General features: G+C 32.9%; 2 protein-coding genes across 2 annotated transcripts; both read right to left on the reverse strand.

The window, feature by feature from the left end:
* Positions 1-10,497: 10,497 nt before the first annotated feature.
* On the reverse strand, positions 10,498-13,070 carry LOC143549992 (putative pectinesterase 29). The gene is made up of 5 exons (XM_077040747.1): positions 12,595-13,070; positions 11,877-12,036; positions 11,586-11,798; positions 11,144-11,391; positions 10,498-10,917 (listed from the first exon to the last, which is right to left on the reverse strand). The coding sequence occupies exons 1-5, from the start codon at positions 12,846-12,848 to the stop codon at positions 10,746-10,748; spliced, it is 1,047 nt and encodes a 348-aa protein (XP_076896862.1). The 5' UTR covers positions 12,849-13,070; the 3' UTR covers positions 10,498-10,745.
* Positions 13,071-14,742: 1,672 nt separating this feature from the next.
* LOC143549996 (26S proteasome non-ATPase regulatory subunit 1 homolog B-like) lies at positions 14,743-25,394 on the reverse strand. Its single transcript, XM_077040749.1, has 13 exons — positions 25,129-25,394; positions 23,855-23,918; positions 23,600-23,705; positions 23,316-23,427; positions 20,014-20,182; positions 19,446-19,894; positions 18,982-19,117; positions 18,637-18,882; positions 17,679-17,899; positions 17,341-17,599; positions 16,954-17,186; positions 15,813-16,314; positions 14,743-15,271 (listed from the first exon to the last, which is right to left on the reverse strand). Exons 1-13 carry the CDS (start codon positions 25,287-25,289, stop codon positions 14,945-14,947), a joined length of 2,985 nt encoding a protein of 994 aa, XP_076896864.1. The 5' UTR covers positions 25,290-25,394; the 3' UTR covers positions 14,743-14,944.
* Positions 25,395-25,615: the final 221 nt, after the last annotated feature.

The raw sequence follows: 25,615 nt of genomic DNA on the forward strand, positions 1-25,615 counted from the left end.
CACAACAATCATAATTTCTTTATATTCATTTTATCAATTAACATTAACCTATTTTTGAGTTCATTTGCCTAGTGATACAAAAAGATGATACCAAAGAGTTTATCTTTTTATTTATTTATAGCTTTAATTGATACGCCATTTCCTTATTATTTATCCTAAACTGGGATGTAGGACAGTACATGTGTGCATCGGGTTACTTGCATATAACATGGATATTTACAGATCACGGACAACAGAAAAAATGAAAAATATGATTGATAGAACAACAGAATATATAGAAAACTCAAAATTTTCAATTATGGATACATATATATCCTTAACATACTAAAGCGGCTCCCATTATTGGTGTCAAACCAATAGCGATTCATACAAGCTAAATCCTCTAATCGATAATTAGGCCAAAAAAGAACTTTAATTTAATTAAAAAAAATTTTATGTCAAAATTTCACTTTCATCCAAAAATTGACTCCAGTTTTTTATCCTGTTCTCCTTGCAAAATAATTGATTTCTATGCACATTATTTTGATTCTTTAAATTGAAAGAAATTAGAATTCTCAATTCTCTACGACGTCTAGACGATAGAATTTTTTCAGGAACAAGCAAATTAGAATTATTTTTGTCGCTATTTAGAGTTTTTCTTTTATGTCTTGGAATGGATTCATCAAAATGATTCTTAGCAACATTTTGAGGGTTTCGGTATCTTTGATTACTTTGGTGCTTACTTTTATGAACCAATGAAATACCTATGATTTGATACATAAAAAACTGTCCATCATTTTTTATAGATAGACGGGCAGGTTCCATAATCAAAATTCCCTTTTTAGTTAATTGTGTATGATTTAAACGACTCCTCATTATATCCAGATTCATTTCTTTCCTTTGAATATAGGATACAGTAATATTTCTTACATTTATGAGGCTAACCAGTAGACCGTATATCTGGATATTATTCATCATTTTTTGATTCAATTGATTCAAACGTCCAGTCCATCTTAATTGCAAAGGAAAATCTCCTTTAAATAATATGTTTAGTTTTTCAATTGATTCTAAAAAAGATTCTTAAATATTGTTTTGATTCTTTAATTCAAAATATTGTTTTGAATTGGATGGGCTAAAATTTAAAAAATCATAACCCTCCTCTTGCCTTCCCTTTATATTTTGATTTTCACTAAAATTTGGATTTATATTCAAATTAAAAAGAAGTAAGTTGCTTGGGATAAACCAAGGTTTCTCTTTATATTTATGATAAAGTATCACAAGCTCTGGAAAGAAAAAAAAATTTGGATTTGATATGAGGCGATTTAAGATTAATAATTTTTCATTCATTCCCATCCAATCAAAAAAGACCTTTTTGGAATTGATTTCGGAATTTGAATCAATCGGAAGATAAAAAAGACCATTATTATGAATTTATCCCCTATTTTTGTTTGGTCCTTATTAGGTTCAACCTGAATATTTTTATTCAATTTCCAACCCAAATATTTTCTATCTGTATTTTTTTTCATATATATATAATTGCTTTTTACTAGATAATTCTTGATAGGAATATTTTTGAGTATGTTAAAAAAAATTTCTTTCTTTCTGGTGGAATTTTCTTGCTTCTTATTTGTTTCTAATGATGATCTATAAAAATAGGCATTCTTAGTTTCAGAATGAATATAGTTATATGATAAACGATCATATCTAGAGTTTTTTTGAAAATTTTCTTTTTTATTTGGTAATAAATAGACTTTCGAGTTTTGTTTTTTTTTTGTAATAAAATAATTGGTCTTTTTCATAGGAATACCATTTCTTTAGATCCTTATTTTGAGACGTCTGGCATTTCATTTTTCTATTTCGCCCTTTTTGTGGGACTAATCTAGACCATGTAATCTGAGATAAATCGTATTGATAATGACCTCTTACCAGTTTTTCCAGGGATTCATTCCATAATTTGGAAGTTTATTATGTGTTACTTCGGAATCAAATATCCCTTGTCTTTCAAAAAAATCCTTTATTTCATTCTTAAGAAAAAAAGACTATCCATTATACTGAAGAATAGATCTTAACTTATTGAAGTGAATAACCTGGGTTTGTGATAATTTTAAAAATACATATTTTTGTGACAAGTAAGATAAATCAAAAAAAAAATATGTGACTTCCCCTTACTATTTCTAAGATTATCAAAAGCCTTTTTTATATTGATAGTCGAACTAAAGTCCATTTTATTTATTTTATTTTTCTTTTCTTGATTTGTTTCGTTATTGTCAATGTATTTCTTAATAATTTTTTTTGTTGATTCCATAAAAAGTTGTAGAGCGATTCTGCGCATATTAATGATACATAGAAAGATATTTATGTATATCTTTTCAAAGAAAAATTGAACTATTAATTCAATATTTTTTATTTTGAATATTTTCCAAATTTTTGGCGGTGATTTTCCATTATTATTTTTATTTATTTTTTTTATTTCTTTTTGATTTATGATTGTGTTTCTTTTATCAATTATATGTTTCATTTCTTCTTCTGCCTGTGAATAATTCGTGAAACCTGTAGATCGATTTTGACTAAGTGATTCATGAATTCTCGGATTGCTTATTATAGAATCCTTTTTTATTTTAGTTTCATTTGATTTGTATATTTCTCGCGGTATAAATAATGGAATTTTCTTTCCTTTTAAAAGTTCTTTTAGTATTTGTTTTAAAAATAAAAATGCTTTTTCTTCTTTTTTTTTATTTTTTTCTTCGAACTCTAAAATTAAATTTTCTTATTTTGACTTTATAGTCTATATCTTTCAAAATTGGTTCAAAAAAGGAAGGTGTTTTTCGCGGAGCACCAAAAGGATATTCCGTTTCCATTCCAAAAACTGTTAAAAAACAAGAATCAAAATCATCTTGTTTCTTTTTATCTCTATCAGAGAGTCGTAGCTTAGATTTGTGCCAAGGTTTCAAACGAGAAGGATATAGGATTTTGATCTGAAAACCTTCGCTGAACTAATTTTTAGGAAATTCTGTTTTGGAAAATTGGAGACCATCATAGCTACACTTTAAATAAATTTCTCTATTCCAATCTTGGAAATCCTCGTACCATTCCGGAGATTGTCGCAATAAAGTACGGCCAATATTCTTAGCTATTATCAATAAGGGTAATTTAATATATCTTCTAAAAATTGATTGAGCTACTAACAGAACACTTCTTGTTTTTTGTGCATATGGAATGTTCTCCCAGAATTCTATTGCGTCTTTCTGGTCGTTTTTTTTATTTGGAGTTGTTTATTTAAAATCTCGAATTTTGACTTTTTGCCCGACCAATCTCTAATATAAAAAAAAAGTTTCAGTAGGTCAGATATAGGAAAAGGAAAATCTTCCGTTTTTTTCCAAAAAAAGGGGGGAATGGGGATTTCCTTGAGACGGTCCCTAAATAATCATTTTACGTCTTTGAATACGGCTAGAGCTTTTAATTAAGGCTCGACAAAAATCTGGTTCTTCCAAATAACTTATAAAACCCGAATCTCTATTAAATTTTTTATAAAGATTAAAATTCTTGAAATTAGACTTCTTAAAACTTCGTGTGGAACGAGTTAAAAATGCTATATGTTTATATTTTCTTGTTCAAAGCTGGTGATCCAGCCCTTGCATTATGCCTTGTTCTTTTCATCGTTTAATCAGTTGGACTGGTCCACACATAGTTGAATCAGTTTTTGACTACGGGACAGTTGAGATTTCAAATTCTGACGGCCACAAGTTCAAAGTTAATGGACATCGATTAAAACCATACATCGATGGACCATTCGAGACCGTCTCAGAGGTACCAATCCTCCACCAAAACCGATAAACGTATTGGGAGTAGGGTCTGGCCAAGACCCTGATTAAACTAGGCATTGTATATAAATAAATAAATAAATAAATAATAATAAAAATAAATATATAATAATTGTGATTTGGATGTTTGTTAGTTGTTTGCAGTTTTACTACGTAGGTACACTACAGGAAAACAGACGAAACACAGGGGACGCTCTGTCGAAATTTCGTTAGCTCGTAGGGAAGTTCCTTTCCATTTTACCCTCCATATTTCATATGAATCTTATTATTAATCTTTTTATGAATCTTTTCACATTGAGGACAATGTGAGATTCAAGTGTGAAGAGGGGAATTACTTGACCAATTGCTTGCTCAACTAGTTATACGATTCTCTAATAACAAAATTTTTGTAGCAAACAAAGATTAGCTTTATAACAAAACCAAAAGAAAAATCCAATAAAAGTTTTTGCAAATAACCAACTACTAATCTACTATCACCAAAGAAAAGTGAAAAGGTAAAAAGAAGTTTTGTAATACCGAGAAGAAATTTATGTAAAATATGGCGTTTATACCCAATTCCTCCGTTACTGTGAGATAAACCTCATGCCATATAAATATTTTTTCGGAATCTTTGAGTGAGTCACATGTTTCGTGTGATTTAAAACTTGTCGCAGTTATTCATTTCAAGACCGCACGAAGCGTTGTATAAGGAAGAAGGTAATATTGTCACAATCCCATCAAACCTTTCTTCAAATCACAAAACCAAAAACCTTACCATACCACTTTATCTCTCTCACCGGTAAATACAACACTGGTCTTTTACCGATAGGCCCTAAAGAACTAGAAATGCATTCTTTCGATTTCAATTTCCTTTATTGCATACACTTCGCAAAAACCTAGGTTGCCTCCAGAACTTAGGGAAAGAATCTTTCTCATTAGCAATGAGGTGAGGAAAAAGTGGCGCCAAGATGAACAAAGGCCACCATTCTGTGGAATTTTCAAACACGTAATGAAGAGAAGAACAAAAAGATATGAACGATGCTTAGGATACGGAAACTGATCCCACGAAGGAAGATGTAGAAAAAGTCAAACTCAGTCTCACATGAATATACCGAACTAATGAGGGTGGGGGCTATTAGGCTCAAAACCGAACGATCCATTAAAGTTGGGAGTTATGTTCAAAGCAGGATTGAGGAAGAACTGATCCACATCCTCGACAAAACTGGTCTTGACGATCTGACCTTAAAAGAGTCACTAGTTTAATAAAAAAAGCAATCTGGAGAAAGGAGCTAACCGTTGAAGACATCTTAAGACTCCCCCGACATGCAACAGAAGTTGCATTAACATCCTCATTAACCTAAACCCTTGAACCACCACAAAATACCAAATCCCTACTCACACAAAACCAACCAATATTACCTTCTAATCTATGCAACCCTTCACAAAGGTGGAGATTTGAAATTGCTACAAGCTTATTTTTCACATGTTGCATTTTGACTAAGAGTGTTCACATACATACATCACAGGTATGATCAGATATAAAACCGAGTGTGAGTGAACATTGTGAGAACTTGACGCTTTGCATAAACGGAAACTCATAAAAACAAAATCACCTTTTTATATATCACTACATATATTCCTATGATTTAAGGTTGGTTATTTTGTTCCCATTTTCTTGGAACTCTATTGGGGATGTTTAAGCTATGGTCCTAACTTGCTATTTTTAAAGAATATTTATAAATAGCTTGCTTGAGTACAAGCAAGGTTCAAGTGTGGGTATGTTTGATGTATATAAAAATATACATCTTTTTAGCATCAAATAATCTCTAAAAACTGCAACTTCTATCGTATAATATAGTTAAAATAACTACTTATCATATTAAAATGTATTTTCAGGTGAATCCAAAACTCAAACGAAGAAACGAATGAAAAAACGAAGAAATAACAGAAGAAAACACAAGAAAACGAAGAAACACGCCCCCATGCCTCAAGAAACACGCCCCCATGCTTCTAACAAAAGAAAAGACAAAATCTGGAAGCAAAAGCACGGGTCCGTGCTTATCACGCACGGGGCCGTGGACGAGGATACAGAAAAGACAAAAAGAATTGAGCACATGTCACTAAAAAAGCACGGGGCCGTGCTTATCACGCACGGGGCCGTGGACGAGAATACAGAAAAGACAAAAAGAATTGAGCACATGTCACTAAAAAACACGAGGCCGTGCCTACCAACCACGGGGCCGTTGCCACCTCACACAAAAGATAAAACAAATATGGCACATGTCATAAAAATACACGGGGCCGTGATCTTCATGCACGGGGCCGTGCCTCACCATCCAGATTGCCTATAAATAGTGGCTCATGTTGCATTCATTAAGTGTTCCTTGAAAAGAATTATATCCGGTTTTCTCTTATAAAAACACACACTAACACTCACATAGAAGATTTAGTGAAGAGTTTGAAGGCTTGGAGATCATCACCATCAACCATCATCACCATCCATCATCATCATCATTAAGAAGGAAGCTTCATCTACATTTGGTTAGATTGTTCCAAGTTTAATCATGTATTTGTTATTATCATCCATCTTAATGTTTATCATCATGCTCATTATGAGCTAAACTCCATTTACCATCTAAAATCTATGAAGAAGATTATATAAAACATGTGGTTTAGTTTGGTAAAGTACATGGTTATCTTACAATTATCTTTTGATGAGAAATGTTTCACCATCTTAAAATACTAATTCAAAGTTGGTGATTGTCAATTATATTGGCAATCGTTCATGATCGATTCATGTTCTTGAAAGATATAAATACTTTGATACATTATCGAAACATGGATCCTTATATTGTACTTAGAAATGATGAGATATAATTTATGATGTATTTCTCTAAGTCATGGTAATCCGAAAATGGCTTTGCTTAGGATATCATGCTAGTTAAAGAAATCATATGTTAACGGAATGTGTAATTATAACCTATATAAATCAACCAAGGGGAGGTTGTGTGAGTTAACTACAACCACTCAAAGTTGTTAGGATTGGTATTTGAGAAATCAAAGTCAATTCTAATCATTCTACTTTACCAACTGCTTATTTACTTAAATTGACATTCTCGGGGTAGCATGCTATTAAGCATAGGATGGACTTGAAAATATGCATGCTATTATTCATTATGTCATAGAATGTGTTCACTCCAAAATGAGGATCATAATTCTATCATATATTATTAGGACAAGTCTATCACATGTTTAACTATTAATCATCAAGGAACAATTGAGTGGATTATAGATATTATATGGTAACCTTCACATAATTGAATTACTCGTTTAGAATCTCTTATCTTGGTCATCTATATATTATATATAAGTATTTACATTTTATAAAAAGTTCAAAAATTAACCCCAAAATGATTAAAACATCCGATTAAAGCAAAACAACGATTCATTATTAGAAACCTTTGTGCCCACGGATCGATACTTGGTTCTTACCAATACTATTCTATATATACGATAGGTACACTTGCCTATTTTGTGTGTGTTTAGTCTTTGTAGAAATCACTTTTATAAATTTAAAACACGATCTTGTGCAAAAGCAAATCATTCCATCCATCATATTTTATACTACCACACGCGCACACGCACGCATCATTTATTATTGTGTTTTTTCGCCATTGTGTCAATTTAACTGATCATTGTGTTTTTTTTTAAATACTAATAACACCGTTGTGTAATAATATATATAATGAAAAATACCAACAAATTATCTAATACATAAAACACAATGATAAATGCATATTCCACAATAACATGAAACGTAAAACACAATAATGAATACATATAATATAACAACACAATGGCTTGAAACGTTAGACACAATGGTAAATACATATAACACAATGACCTTAAACGTAAGACACAATGGTAAATACATATAACACAATAGCCTGAAACGTAAGACACAATGGTAAATACATATAACACAACGACCTTAAACGTAAGACACAATGGTAAATACATTTAACACAATGACCTTAAATGTAAGACACATTGGTAAATATATATAACACAATGACCTTAAACGTAAGACATAATGGTAAATACATATAAAACAATGACCTTAAACGTAAGACATAATGGTAAATACATATAACACAATGACCTTAAACATAAGACACAATGGTAAATACATATAACACAATTACCTCATACGTAAGACACAATGGTAAATACATATAACACAATGATCTTAAACGTAAGACATAATGGTAAATACATATAACACAATGACCTTAAACGTAAGACACAATGGTAAATACATAATTACATATAACATAATGACCTTAAACGTAAAACACAATGGAATCTACATATTACACAACGACTTGAACGTAATACATAATCAACATAAAGCAAATGTTGAGCACAAAGACACAGTGACAAACGAAATGCACAATGACGTAATCTTTGTTTTAATTTTTATATTTAATATGAGTATCAATTGAAAAACACAATGACCAAAATATATAACACAATGTATAGAAAAACTCAATTAAAAAACACAATGGACAACCAAATAACACAATACAAAAAAACCCACCAATTTTTTTTTATTTTTATATAACAATATGATATTCATATTAAAGATAAAAAACGCTTGTTATTATGGTAAAAAAAATTTCTAAAAAAACGTCGTATGAAAAGTTATAGACGTTTTAAAATGATGGGGGAATTGTCATGTGCCTTGCATGTAGAGAGAGAAAGTCATCATAAATGGGTTATTGCATTCATGCCCTTTTCATTAATTTTTATTTTCAAATTAATCTTCACCATACAAATCTAAAATCAATATATTAGATTACTTTTCATCCTTCTTATTTTTGTTGTCATTTGTATTTTAACTTTACCCTATTATGTTAATACCAAATTAATATTATATTGGAATAATGTGTGGCGGCTATTAATCTATTATCTTAACTTTTTATTTATCAAAGAAAGATTTTAAATTATAAAATGAAATATCTTTTGCGATAATTCATGAATAAAATATATTTGGTTGGTTTAATAAGTTTAGGAAAATATCAACATGTCAACAACCCCATGTGATTTCTCGAGTGTCTAGAGTATCTTTTGTGATATATTTTTCTTAAATCTAAAATCTATGAATTAAAACTCCCAAAGGATATTTGGATCCTTTATTTATATTCTTCACCTATCATTTTAATTCCAAAGATGATAATTTATATAGACAAAAATGAAATACATAGTTTCAATTGACGATATAGATATCTCACGTAATCATTATTCAATTAACAATCTTGTTCAAATATATGTGCAAAATAACTGAAGTAATCGAGATCACAACTTATATCAATATGCCGGGTATTTAAATACACGTTTTTTTTAAAACAGAAGTCTTTATTTGATTAGTTAGAGAGAACAATGCACTTATGCACATGTTGTCAAATGACGATTTAAATATCACACTTAATCATTATTCAATTAACCATCTTGTTATTATCCATATCCATGTTTTTCAAAACGAGTAAGTTGACATACAGCCTATGGAAACTAATTGATTATTTACCACATTACCATTTAAATGGACACAACCAATGAACCAATTAATTATTTTGACCTAAAAAGCCATTAAGAGACACATAATTAACCTAGAAAACATTTCTTTTGGAGAAAGAGAACAGAATTCCAACAAAATGTATTAATAAAGATTAAAGAATGAAAGAATTCAAAACTGAGTTTAAAGATCCACATCGGATACACACCCCAGTCCGAGACAAATAAAAATAAAACAATAAATAAATAAATCTAAATTGGGCCTTGCAATATGGATCTTAAGCCCAAACTATCCAATACCACTTTTTCAAACCTAGCCCATGAATGGCCCAACATTAACTTGTCACAAAAGGTCATCCAAATAAGGTTAGTTCTTAAAAAGGACGGCGTATCAGGTCAATAAAGGTCATTTTAAAACGAGCTAGGCATTTAATGCGTTAATTATGGATAAAAATAATATTACTAAATACTCTTTTGACAACAACAGATTTAGAATATTGCATTCATCAAAAGAGATTCTCGGTAACTTTCAACCCTTTTAGCTACATTTTTATTCGACTACGTGAGTAAATTACAATCGTTCTTTGCTTTGTCAATAACAGATATAATAATAGAGTTCAATAAGTATAATTCAAACAATTTTTTCATATCACAAGTTGGTGTATCTCTAAAGAGAGAAACAAGACATTACTACTTTTCCAGACAAAATCGTGAAACATATAAAACTACGTGAGTTCCTACGGATAAAGACAAGATTGAAGAAAATCACTTTAGAATGAATCGATTGGTGTAATTTTAATATCTTTTCACTTGTAGGCTGTTGAAGATTTTTTTCTTTTTGTAAAAATTGCACCTTAATAATATTACTAATTTGTATGAAATTTGTCATCAAAAAATAGTAAAATAAACGGGTAATAGTTTATATGCATGAAGCATGATACATAGAAGTCACGGGCGTACCTTACCCAGTAGAACAGGGGTCGGTGGACCTCCTGTGAAACAATATTTTTAATAAAGTTATAATGTAAAATTTCTAACCGACCCTTGATAATATTTGGAAATAGCCAACTGAAAAACAAATCCGACTTTTAAAAAAAAGTTAAAAAGTCTAAAGCCTACATAAAGTTGAATAGATTGCAGTTGAACATACTCCTCTTTTAGGTGACAACTTTCAACTAGAAATTCATCAAATCATAGCATTCATAGCATTTCAGTTCAAAGTTCGAATACCATTTACAACCGAAATCATCGTGTTAACAAACCGATGACCGAAGACAAGGATCGATACCATCTAACAATCCTTTTAAAGTTACAATCACACTAAAATCTAACAATTTTCAAAAAGACATTTCAAAGTAAAAGAAAAACCAATTAAAACAGTTAAAAAAGAGTTCAAGGTAACATATTGAAAGCTTGCTTTTTCATCCAACCTTCGTCATCGATGTACGACATGCTCGTTAACCGCCGTATCTCCTCCTTGCTTAGCTTGCTTTCCCAATATACTCTTTGTGATGTCCCCGATCCTTCGCCCCTACATTCATCCTCAGCAAACACCAAATCTTTCCTGTTTCAACCAACCCAAAAATCGTTTTAAAAAAAAAACATATACATGTGATTATATGGCTAGACTAGTTTTGTGATGGGTCAAAACATGTCATTTTATTATACAAGACACGTCATGTGGGGCTCACTGCGTCCACAATAACTCAAATGAAATCTTTATACTAAAATTAAAGAAAAATATATGGTTTCGGATTAAACCGGATAAATAAGAGAGAATGAGATCATACATTGAGGTGCCAATGAAGTCACCATCAAGCCATCCTTGAGGAACCACAACGTCCGATAAACTCGAGTTATAGAATAGAACCTTGGCATACCCACGCCACGGTCTACCCAAATAGGTTGTGCCGTTTCCAACCACATTGCAATCTTTAAACACGAAACCGTTGTTGTCACTAGCGCCCTCCCTCGATTGGGCAGTGATAAAACCTGGTTGGGGACTCAAGAATCCCGCGATCACAGAAATAGTACACCTCTAAAAAATATAAAATAAATTAAAAACAGCTACACAATTAAAATTACATATTTCAAAACAAAACACTTTAAAATGTATTTTGACACAAACAATGATGTGTTTGTGACAGTTGTATATAAAAAAAGGTTAAGCTAAACATCACATGTAATAATAATAATAATAATAATGTTGGTACACTATTCAATAATAATCACCTCATATATAGATCGACCGGAACCCATAATGAAATCAACCGCACCTCGTATCGAACACAACTTAAAGTAATGTCTACCCGAGTCATCCCACACCGTATCTTGAACACCCATGAAGCCACATCGATAAAATGCCGATTTGTCACCGGAGATCTTGGCCGCCACCGCGGGCATGATGGGATTGCCGTTATGTCCCAAAGGGTAGTTGTAATTATTCTAATTAAACAACATTAATTAGTTAATTAATGAAATTAATTATAAAGTAACAATATTAAAAGAGTGATGTGTACGTACAACAAAAGTGATACTCTTGACGACCACCTCGTCAGCTTCAGAAATAAATGTAGCATCGGTTTCAACGGATTTATGAGAACCCCAAACAACATATGTATTTCTTTTACCACCTCCTTTTAGATATATCATAGGCTTATTATGTGGGATTTTAACTTGTTCACTGCACAAATAATTAGTTAAATCATAAACAATATATATAAAAAACAAAATATTTAAGGGAAATACATAAATATAACATATTGAAAAATGAATCTAAAGTTTTATAAAAAAAATCAAACATGAATCTAAATTGTCAGAACTTTATACATGAATAATAATGAACGGTCAAACATTATGATAATATCATTAATCAAAAGGTACACACAAGAATAATTTTGTAAAATCTATAAATTTAATATTGTAATGAAATAATTATATTTTAACATGAGAGAATTTTTTGAAATGATTTTGAAATACTATTGATAATCCATTAAAAATAATAAACAAATCAATAAAATTAAGATGAACCCATAAAAAATAGCATTTAACATGAAGAACAAAAGATGTATCTTGTCAAACATAACATCATAAATCAAGGTTACACACAAGAAATAGTTTTGTAAAACCTTTTAAACTTTAATTTAATCCATACAAAAATAAAATTATATATACATAAATAAATAGATTTTAAATGAATCCATAAAAATAATATTAAAGATGAAAAATAAAAGAAGTATACTTGTAAACGCCAGTTTTGACATAAACACATATCCATTGCATATTATCAAAAGGTATAGCATCAATAGCTGACTGAATGGTAGTAAAGTTTCCTTGGCCAGATTGATCAACAACAATTGTTTGATACTTTGCCGCCGTCGTTGCCGTCACTGCTTCGACACTAACCCAAGACGGCTGTCTTCTTCCACCACCTTCTGATCTTCTCAAACAGATCAACAAAACAATAACAACTAGAAATCTTTCAAGAAATCCCATTTTTTTGGAGTGTAAAATTTTGATAAAAAAAAACTCCAAGGAGATTTGTTTGGAGAAGAATAATAGGATTGGTGGTGTGGGAATGTATGAATGTTAAGAAACTTGAAAGGTTTTTATAAATGTTAAGTGAATAAAAACGATTACTTACTTGTTTTAAAATGATTTAATGAAGATTTTTTCACGCCGGGACATTTTATATTCCTGTAAATAATGTTTTTCTTAAAATGGAGAATTTTTATTTTTATTACCATTCATAGCTTTAATTAACTCTGAATATCTATATTTTGCATCACTAATTAATACCTCTAGTATTTATTTATTGCTATTATAAAAAACTGTTTGATGTTTCAATTTATGTTAGATGAGTTTCACTAACCAATGAATTCATCGGTTATTCACTTATCCCTCGGTGATGGCATGGTTCGTCGGTAATCTTTTGATAAAGGTTCGTAAAGAAATCATGTGTGGATTAATTTCTACCCTATAAATCACCAACAATTGTTAGATGATTAGTTCTTTTGCTAGTGACAGTTTCGCTGGTAAAGTTTTCCTGAAAACGTTTATTTTAGCATAAAAGTTAAATAATTTGTGCACAACAAAAGACACATTGCACAAAGTAACAGTTAAATTTACGTCAATTTAACTTCATTATTTTTTTTTTACTTCAAAAGTATAATTCGAACATAAAATTATTATTTTCATTGGATACTTCTACAAATATGGTAAATGTAAATTTCAGAGGAGTTATCATTTTCAGTTACCTTACAAAAAAAGAAAAAGAATAATTTCTAAATATAGAAGGGTCTTTTGGTTTTGACTGTCAGTGCGTGTTTCTAGTTTTAGGTAAATAAGAAAAAAACGAGATTACAATAATCACCAAGAATAACTATTTTTGCATATTTGTATTTTAGTTTGCCTATCTAATTAGAAATTTTCCTCTATAATCATCAAAACTAATATATCTTACGTATTTGTTTTATTTACGTTGTTTAAAAAATTACTTTATATTAATATATAAATGTCTTGCAATATGCAAATTTGAATCGTTCTTTTTTTATTTACGTGTGATAGTTTTACGAGTAATGAGTTACTATTTGTTTCATGTATCCACTTTATGTTGGTGAAAAATGATATACATTCAAAAACATTTCCTATGACAAATAAAAAAAGGTGGAGTGCATGAGGTGATATCTCATATGACATGAATATGACGAATAAATATATATATATATATATATATATATATATATATATATATATATATATATTTTAAAGAAGAAATAAAGAAAGAAAAGAAATGATTTTATAATAACTTTCATATGTTTCAGAAAAGAAACTTTAAAATATAGCTTATTTTAGAGTTTAGACCATAAAAGAAGCATTTAATCATAGCTTATTTTACACCATAAAAGAAGCTGTAATCGTATGTAATCGTAAATCGTGTGATTTAGGAATAAGTTGATGGAGATATACATGAAAGGAAATCAAATATGTTACTGGAAAAACCAGTTTACTCGATATTGATTTATGATTTACGTTTCAGTTTAAACACAAAATCTACGACAAGAGTAAAATGAGATTTGTTTTAAAACACCAATATTTTAAATCAAAATAAATACCGACATAAATTTTAATACCTAAAATTTTAAAAACATCAATATTTCACAATCTTTTCATTTTTTAACATCAAACTCTATCGTTTTCAGTTCACTGGTTGTCGCAAACTTTATAAATAATATGATCAGTTCACTGGTCGTCACATAACATGATATAACAAATAATTTGATACAACGATACATTTGATTTGAGTTTTAAAGTCGTTTCAATCTAACGTTGATTTCAAAAACACGAATCTTAAATACGAAACATGCATAATAAGAAACACACACAGACATGATAGCCAAAAAAGTGATTATAGTTAAGGCTTAACATGAAATGTAAAGAGTTAAAAAAAGTAACTAAACAAACACATATATGATCAGTCATGAAAAAACAACCAATGCGAAAATAACTACACTTGATTCAGTTCTAATGTTTCCAACTCACCAGATGCAACAGAGTCGACTCGGATCATATCAAACTGACTAAAACAGTGATCATGAGGTGTATTCAAAGGGCTGGGGCGGTTGAGGCTCATCATCCACAGCCATGGCTGCAGTAGACCCTGTTTGTGCAGGAGCGGCTGCACCTGTGGTGGTTGACGTGGGTGCATCGGTTAGAGCCAACACTTCTGGTTCGGTTGGGCGAAGGTCTTTCAAGAGAACAAAACCAGATGCAGCTGGTTTTACTGGTGCGTATCTGCTGTCTTCTAGAAACTTGATGAACTTCTCTTGTGCGAGAACCACTCTTGCGGGGTTGGTTAGAATCTCGAATGTTGGTTCGGGTTCAGCCTTTTTCTCCTTCTCGGTCACAGCGCCATCCACCTGTCAGATGCATCGTAAAAGATTTTACATTTTGTTCAGGAACAGAATTTTGACCACGGTTTACTTGAAATCGGTTGACTGGTCAAATGGAATGAGCAAGATTTTGACCACGTCTAATGCATCAAGCTAATCAACCTCCTAGACCGATTTAATCATATGAATGAGATATTACTTCTATAATATAGTTTTTGTAGAAATTTTAAAAATAACAATTAATTGCAAAGTTCATAAAAAACTATTTGGCCCATTCAACCTAATATTTTTACTCTCCTAGACTGATAATAAAGTTCTTGTATTATTTATGAGTGTGCATGAAACCGTATTGTATCATCACTTCCCAACCTCCTAGACGAATTTAATTAAACAAATTAGATAATATTTTAATAATACAGTTTTGTAATTGCATTAAAAATTCTATATTTCTATATGAAAAATACCTTTTAATCTAACCAGTTACCCTTTTGACCCTTGCTAAACGCTAAAAGAAAATTTAATTTTTTTGACCCAGCCCATTTTGACCCTTGGGCCCGAAAATCCATACCTGCATTGAGTCAGCATCCTTTTCTTTCCCTTTGGCGGAACTTGATGAGTCAGCAGCAGCAGACAACTTTTCAGCATTGGCTTTTTCAGCTTCCTTCTTGGTAGCCCTAGCTTTGGCTCTTGCTGACGTGGACAAAACAGCTGTGGGGAGTTTCACAGCTGATGCAGCAGTGGGGACGGTTGTTGGTCGAGGGTACTCAAACAAAGACGGTTTTGCATGTGATAAAAATTCAAATTTTGGTACTTTCAAGTCATAGTTGAGTCCGATTAAAGCTGTGGGAGAGAAAGCTAAACTAATAAAGTATATGAGTGGGTACCAGTACCAAAACTGACTGAAAACCGCAAGTCCGATAACTGCAGTCATTTTGTCATGTTTGGTTTTTGAAAGTAATTTTATTGAAACATTCCTTCCCCCAGCATCGAGAATTCCAGACGCCAAAATAGCTCCCATCTTGCTCATAGTGTCTTCATGTTTATCAAGAATAATCTTTTCCAGCTGTCGTCTGTTGAAAATTTAGAGCATGTGACAAAAAGAAACAAGAAGAAGGTTGCTCAAAGTGTATAAATTATGCATAAAACCTCAAACCATTTTTATTATATCATTTAGATTATTACTAAACAACTATCTTTTCTGGCAACTATCTTTTCTGCAATCATACTTTGCAAAGACTTTATAAGATTGAAAAGATAATTGGTTACCAAAAAGAATTTCATTATGCATAAAACCTACTATATTATTTCAAATCGAACACTGTATTATTAAACTGATGATTTCTGTAATCATATTGAATTAAAACGTTAACTCAGGTCTAATTATGTAACATCCTTATGCATTCCAAAATGTTTCAACTAAGTTTCATTTTCATCCACAAAAATTAACTAGAAAATATACTTTTGTACTGGTCTTAGTTAAGATTTTAAAAAACTTTGTTTCGTTTAATTTTATTATTATTAGCTTTTGATCAAAATAATGTTTAAAGTAGCGACTACATTATTCATTTTCTTCATGTGTAATCCAAAAGATTTATAATACAAAAGAATTATATGAAATAAGTTTTTTAGGCAAACCCCACCTGCTTTGAAAGCCCATTTGACACCTTTAATAAATAACAATGCAGACATATATGTCGAGAAAAGAATACCTGAAGGTGCCAACACGAGAGTCACTAGCTTCACTGGTTTGGATCATGACCATGGCCATTGCAATTAAGGCACCTTGACGAACAAAATCAGTTACATCGGACGTCAAAGGTTCTAACAAAGATATGGCTTCACTTAGCCCAGTACCAGCACATGAAATGCCTACAGCCATGGCGGCACCATACCGCACATGCGGGTTGTATGACTCAGACAATAGAGCCACTGTTTTTGGTGTCTGCAGTAAACATGAAATAATTATCATATTTAGTCAACCCAACCCATAATTAAAATTTACCCATTTTGCCACCTCTACTACAGATGCTTGAACCACTATTAACAAAAGGAAATAACAATAAAAATAACTAGAAACTAAAGAAAACAGTTCAAACCTGTTCTGGGTCATTGTAGAGAACAAATCCAAGGGCCAAAACAGCAGTCCGTCTGACATCATCGCTGACATCAGACACAGCAAAGTGAAGTAATTGGCGAATAGCCTTGTTATTTCCAGTTCCTCTGTATGCCATTGCTAATGCATACATCCCCCCATAACGTAGTATGGCATCTTGATCCAGAGTCATCTGTTCAATTAGAGTGTCTGCTTCTTCTTCTCTTCCATAAACCGTGAGTGCAATACCTAATGCTACCCCCCTACAAAACAAAAGTTTGCATCATTAACAATTAAGAAAACCATAATAACAAAAGGTTTAAGGATGTTTATTTAACTTACCTTATAATTTTTTCATGTTGTGTTTCATGAGCATACTGCAGCATATCTCCGGCATTCTGACTTCCGGTCCCCACCATTAATAAGCCGATGCTAATGCCTGCAGCTTCACCTGCAACAGCACTGTCAGTGAAGAGGACACTTTTCAACTCTTCATAGATATCATTATCAGCAGTCCCTAAAGCTGCCAAGCCAAGACCTAAGCAAGCACCGTGTTGAACCACCTGAACCAGCCAATGTAGAGAATAAACATAAAAGATGTAAATACGGGATCAGTTGATAATCTGAATGTAAATAAGAAACATGAAAATCAAACAGATCCATTATCTTTTTAACACTGATTCACAATGTCATGTTATGAATGAAATCAAACACGCAAAACTTTGAATCGAAGTTACAAAATTAGTAAAATAGTTAGTTTCTCACACACATACATATTACACACACACACATAGTCGTTCAGTACAGAATCAATTTTAGGTAGAGAACTGGATGAACCACATACTCCACTCTCTCACTCATATTATATCAGGCCATCCGTATGTACAAGTGTTTATTCAGTTCGCATAGTACTCTACTTAAAAACTGGTTTATCTACAAACATATACCTACATGCATGTAGATATATACATATGTATTATATACACACACATATACAAACATGGATATATAATACATGTGTGCATGTGCGTGTATGTATTGTGTCTTATGAGAAGCTAAATATTCACGAGATGATGAGAAGCAAATTGATACATATTGAAGCGCGTAACAAAATTATGAACAAAGTTTAAAATTTATGGATTGCTTAATCCTATTTATACATATATACTCATACACACATATAGATGATATCTGGTAAACATAAACAGATTCTAATCCAAGAAAGTAGATTTTGTGCCTGAATATACATGTGTGTGTGTGTGAAGAAGTTTATGATTTTAAAAGGTTATTAAACAATTACCTCCACATTGGTATTGCGTAAGCTCTCACTTAAGAACTGTTTGATGCCTTCTCCATGGTTTGCATGAATTAAACCCAAAGCATAGAGGGCCCCGCCTTCAGAATAAGGACTACCACCACCGGACCCACTTTGAGGAAGGTAAGGAGCCATGAGTGATCTTCCTTGCTGAAGATGGCCTCCATGAATAACACCTAGCCCAGCTGTTGCACTAAATTTAGCCCAGTTTGTGGCTCTGCTCAGCCAATCCTAAAAGCATATGTAAAGTACAAGATGATGATAAGATTTAGAGTTGGTAAAAATAACTTGATAATAAGCGAGAACAATATAACAAAAAACATTATATACCAGATTTTCCCTTAAAAATGTGTCCACAGTTGTTCCAGCGTGCATAAGGGCGTTGGCATATATTGTTGCACTGTGGCAAACACTGTTTCTCATCTCGATTGATTGCTTTATTGTCTTGAGAATAAGTAGATCCGACCTATATAAGACAGAATATTATAAGAATCTTACAGAAACTAGCAATAAAGACCAAACAAAAGAAACAAAAAAACAGTTCAAAACTTGAAAATTCAAACAGTTCCAAAGTCCATTATTATGACTGTAAATTTTGAAATAACATGATCTTTGTGATCATATACACTAGTATTTTATTAAAAGAAGGAACTGGACAAAAAAGTATTTCAGGGTCAACTGGTCAATAAAACCCATACTGAAAAATAATCCCATATGCCATGTTGTTCGGCCCGCCCATTTTGCCAACTCTAGAAAAAAAATGTCTAGATAAACACAAGGAAAAGTTTGCTCACTTGTTATGGCTGTATAAAAACTGGAGCTTCAACTGAATAGGAGTTTCACCCGACAAAATTCCCTTCATTTTAGTCAACCTTTCAGCATAGGTCACTTCAGCCGGGTCAGATTCAGGCCCTGTAGCAATAAGTGGTTGGGTTTCATCAGCCATTTGAGTGTCCTCTGACGCAGAAGGATTTGGCTCCGTGACAGCTGGCACTTCAGGTTTCAACTTGGGACTTGACAACTGATCTCTGACTTTCAATAGAAAAGCTTGGTGCTCGTTTTCAATCAAGTCAAAAGCAATTTGAAATGCCATCAATGCATCATCTTTGTTTTCAGATCTTAAAAGTTTCTCTAATATGCTTGCAACACCGTCAGGTTGATCAAGAAACATAAGACATTGGCAAATGTTTAAGTAATCTGGGGATGCCAAATCTTGATATACCTTGACAAGAAGAATAAGAACCTACCCATTTTCCACACGAGTCAGTAAAGCAGAATCTTGAACTTATTCATCAAATGTAAAAGAAATTATGCAATAGGCGTTAGGCACGTATGGTAAGTATAAGATCATAATCATATTACCTCGCGGCGATATTCTCTCCTATTGACAAAAGCATTGGATACATTCATGCAATACGCCAGAGTTGCATGAACATTATCACTGTTTATAATTGCTTCTCTGAGTTTATCCAACCTTCGGCATTCAATTGATGTTCCAATTGCTTGTTGATACTTTCCATCGGTTATACACCTTCAAGAATTATAAAGAAAAGAGAAAAAAACAAGAGTATGTTAAACACATGTGTAGATTCAGCCCATTTCCCTAATTAGGGTATATAGTTTGAAATTTCATTTAACATCCCTCCAAATTTCAAGTATCATAATTGCCCTTTAAAACACTAAAACTCTCGGGGTCACAACAAGAAAGACAAGTGGGGACTCAACTCATATATGGGAAGCTATGGAGACAAAGATCATCCAAGTAGCAAATGGGGACTCAACTCATATGGGAAGCTATGGAGACAAAGATCATCCAAGTATCATACTGCATACGCGGGCTCGACTAAATGGGGACTCAACTCATATATGGGAAGCTGTGGAGACAAAGATCATCCAAGTAGCAAAGGAGACTCTCGGGGTCACAACAGGAAAGACAAGTGGGCATAAGGAGTCTTGGTGGTAGAATGACGCAGTGCAAGACAAGATAAGGGACAAACAATGATGTTTTAGGGAGCTAATGAGGTGCACGAATGAGGAGGAGCGAGTGGAATTAAGAGACAACTACAAAACGGCCAAGATAGAGGCGAAGAAGGCAGTGGCGAAAGCAAAGAAGGCGGCCTTTAAACGGATGTATGAAAGTCTAGAAACAAAAGAGGGGGAACATGCTATGTTTAAGATTGCCAAAGCCAGGGAGCGTAGAAGGCAAGATCTAGGACCGGTGAAGTTCATAAAGGATACAGATGGGCATGTACTGGTCAAGGAGCAGGACATCAAGCTAAGATGGCAAACCTACTTCCACAATCTTTTTAACAATGGGAGAGCTTACCAAGAAGAACATGACAACACAAACTTTCAACGACAACAATCGAATAACTGCTACTGCCGACGGATCACACGAGAAGAGGTGAAGGACGCACTTAGGAGGATGGGAAGGTCTAAGGCGGTTGGCCCAGACAACATACCCATCGAGGTGTGGAAGTGTCTGGGGGAGGAAGGAGTCATGTGGTTAACTACTCTGTTCAATAGTATTCTCAAATCAGGTAAGATGCCAGACAAGTGGAGGAGCAGCGTTGTAGTTCCTATCTATAAGAACAAAGGAGACGCCCAATGTTGTGGTAACTACCGAGGAATCAAACTACTAAGTCATACTATGAAGCTATGGGAAAGAGTGATTGAGGTTAGACTTAGACGAGAAACTCAGGTTACGGTCAACCAATTTGGCTTCATGCCGGGGCGTTCCACCACAGAGGCAATACACCTTATAAGAAGATTAATGGAAAAGTATAGGGAGAAGAAGCGTGATCTACATATGGTGTTTATTGACCTAGAAAAGGCCTACGACAGTGTGCCACGACAGGTGCTCTGGGAGTGCTTGGAGGGTAGAAGAGTGCCCAGGAAATACATAGAGATAATTATAGATATGTATACCAGGAGTGAAACAAGTGTCCGTGCGCCAGTGGGGGATACTGATTTCTTTCCTGTAGAGGTAGGTCTTCACCAGGGGTCAGCGTTGAGCCCGTTTCTTTTTGCAGTAGTCTTGGATGAGTTGTCAAAGTCGATTCAGGGGACTCTCCCGTGGTGCATGATGTTCGCAGACGATATTGTGTTACTTGCTGAGAAAAAACAAGATCTAAACATGAGGCTTGAGGAGTGGCGAACAACCTTAGAGACAAAAGGTTTAAAGATTAGCCGATCTAAGACGGAGTACCTACACTGTGATTTTGGTGGGATAAACGACAGTGAAGACGCACACATCACAATTGAAGGGCAGGTGGTCCCGCAGGTAACGAAGTTCAAGTATTTAGGATCATTTGTACAGAGCGATAGGGAATTAGACAGTGATGTGACCCACCGAGTTCAGGTAGGATGGTGTAGATGGAAAGCAGCCACAGGTATATTGTGCGACAAGAGTTTCCCGACTAATCTAAAGGGAAAATTCTATAGGGTGGCAGTTAGACCTGCAATGCTATATGGAACAGATTGTTGGGCCATCAAGAAGGCACAAGTGCGGAAGATGGAGGTAGCAGAAATGAGAATGCTACGTTGGATGTGTGGGCACACAAGGCTAGACCGAATAAGAAACGTTGTGTTTCGCGAGAGATTAGGGGTGGCGAACATAGCAGACAAGATAAGAGAGTGGAGATTGAGATGGTTTGGACATGTAAAGAGAAGACAGACGACGAATCCTGTTAGATCCGTAGAAAACATTACTATAGAGGGGAGGAGGGGTAGAGGACGACCGAAATTGACTTGGGATGAGAGGATTAGGCATGATTTGATAGACCTAAACCTCTCCGAGGACATGGTTGAGGATAGGAATTCGTGGAGAAGTAGAATTAAAGTTAAGGATTTTTAGAGAGAATTGAATACCTTAGGGCTTAGACTTAACTTATTTAGGTCACATACCATAATGGTATTTCCCTTACATATATTATTATTATTATTATTATTAGCTTTTATATTGCTGTTAAACTGTGACCTTATTATTAATATTATTATAATTAGTAGTAGTTTTTATATAACTGTTAAACTTTGATTTCCTTTATTTTGCTTCATACACATGTACTTAGAGCCGAGGGTCTCTCTGGAAGCCACCTCTTTATTCCTTTGGATAGAGGTACGGTGTGCCTACATCCCACCCTCCCCAGACCCTACCTATAGCTTTGTTGTCGGTGGGATTTTACTGGGTATGATTGATTGATTGATTGATTGAAAACACTAAAACTCTCGCTTTCTAGAATTCCAGAGTAAAACAAAATCAGTTACTTATAACAGTGTCTAATTAAATAAACAAAGAGAGCATTATGCGTTGAGTTGATTCATAGCTGGTTGGTTCTATTTTATTTATTTTGAAATGACCCAAAAGAGTGAAAATAATATTACAAAAGTTCAAAAAGGATAAACAAAAACTCAAAACTTTTAGAAGGGTATATATGAAATGAATCCTTAGTACTAAGAAGTAATTTATTCCCTACACATAAAAGGAGATATTTTTTGGTTAGATTGTTACTGATATCTAGGGTTTTTAAGAAAGACGATTGACCAAATGAAAATTGGTCAACCACTTTCTTTGGTTATTAATTATTTTGGTTCAACAAACTTGCTTTGTTGTATCGGAGACTATGCAATCCTCTGAATAAAACAAAAGGTGAAAGCATACGTACTTATCAAGCAATCTCTCCACGATTGCTTCCAACCTAGGGTCCACATTATCAAGCGCTTCCTTTAATTCTGCTTTCTTTGATCTCAGAGCTGCATACTCATCAATAGCTTTGCCTGACAAAAAACACAACATATGAAAAGATCATGGGTGAGGGACGCCACAATCAGAAAATATATGTTTGGTAACTAACACCAATATAAAGTAGCAAGCAAATATGAATATATAATGATGTAAATGCAATCAAGAGCATATAACACAAAATTTCATTTGAGAAGAAGGACTAACCAAGAAGAGTATGAACATAATCAGAATCCTCAGAAACATCAAATAAATTGCCAGCTCCAAGGGCATAAGATAATGAGTCGTTAAGCTCACTCAAGTAATAGAAAACCTGCAAAGAAGAGAGAATGAGCCATTTTCACATGTTATAAACATAAGTAAAACACATGATCAATTCTGTTAATTGGTCTAGAGTTTCCAATAACCTTTTAAGCACAATCACCAAAAACCAATGTATCAAACTTGTTTAGAAACATATACCTTTGAAACAAGTAAAGCAGCCAACTGTCTTTGATCAAACTCTTCGTCTTCATATAAACTCTCGCTGGATTGAAAAAAGAAAAAGCCAAGATATATCAGTAAATAGACTGGAGAATACTTCATTGACGCAAAAGCTTAACAAAACTATATAAAAACATAAAACAGTAATAAAGAGAAGGCTAAAAAAGATGAGTTGAACATGAAAAGTAAATCATATGAACAAAAGACCAATCAAGTTTTGAGTTTCAGGTTCTTTTGATGCACTTGTTTTAATTCTAACTAGTTTTAAAAAGAAAAAAGTGTTTTTCGACTCCTTGATTCTTAACATAACAGTAATTATAACCAGGGAGGGTTCATGTACAATATAACCTTAACATGAGAAGATAGAAAACACTAGCAGCAACAATACCAATATACATAAGCAATGTCTTAAAATAACAAAGAAAAAACCTAATAATAACAAGAGAATCAGAATCATCAACAAAATAATAAAAGCAATAACAACAACAAAGTATAAATCAACAAATACTTATAATGTCTCACAATCAACAATCAGCAAACACGAGCAAAAAATAACAGCAAACACTTATAAAAACAAACCAAATAAAACAGCAAATTAGCTCTCGCTATTTTCATGTTAACAAGTATTTGTATTCAATCCTAAAACAAAAAATAACAATAACTTTCTACTTAAGCCACAACGATTATACCAATAATGTAAAAATAACCGGGGAGGGTTCATGTACAAAATAATCTTAACATGAGAACGTAGGAAACAATACCAATAACGTAGAAAACAATACCAATATAAATTAAACAATGTCTTATAATAACAAAGAAAACAACCTAATAATAATAATAACAATAACAAAAGAATCAGAATCACCAACAAAATAATAACAGCAAAAGAAAAAAATCCTAATAATAACAACAATCAACAAATACTTATAGTGTCCCATAATCAGAAATCAGCAAAAAAATAACAGCAAACACTTATATAAACAAACCAAACAACAACAGCAAGTTAGCTCTCACTAATTTCATGTTAAGAAGTATTTGTATTCGATATTTCGATCCTGAAACAAAAAATAACAATAACTTTCTATTTAAGCCATACCGATTACACTACTAACACGTTTTCAAACAAAAGTACTTGCAGAATTAAGCTCATGTAGTACAACACATAATAAACCTAACTACGGGATCTAATAATAACCTAACCTAACATCTAGGGCTAAAATAATAATAAGATAATGAAAAGTATTATTAATTACATAGTAGTGACACTGGTAGAGATCTCAGGCCAGAAGTAGTCGACGTAGGCGTTGAGATTGCAGAGAGCGTGAAGCTTCAGCAATGGATTCGACTCGTGAAGCATCGCCAATAGACCGGCCGCCGAGCTCACCATATTCGCTGCTACTGATGCTGCTGCCATGCTTCAATGCCGATTCGATTCAATTTCAATTCGATTCGATATACACAGAGGATCAAATCACGGTTAGGGTTTGGATTGAATTTGAGTTTTTTGAGTTTTGAAGGCGTGATGTGATATTTATTTTTTATTAATATTCGTTGGCTTTCTTTGGGGAGGGGTAAGCTGTATGTATATTTATTATTATTCCCCTTCTACTTTTGTTTTTGACAACTTTTGCCCATTACGAATAGAGGTGCACAAATCGGTTTAAAACTCAAAACACATTTGAATTGAAACCGGTTCGGTTTGGTCAACAAAATTCAAAACCGGTGTATGATCGGTTTCGG

Source organism: Bidens hawaiensis, unplaced genomic scaffold, assembly GCF_021521415.1.
Source record: "Bidens hawaiensis isolate Kalapana, Puna unplaced genomic scaffold, B.hawaiensis_p1.1 tig00015891_1, whole genome shotgun sequence".
NCBI lineage: Eukaryota > Viridiplantae > Streptophyta > Magnoliopsida > Asterales > Asteraceae > Bidens > Bidens hawaiensis.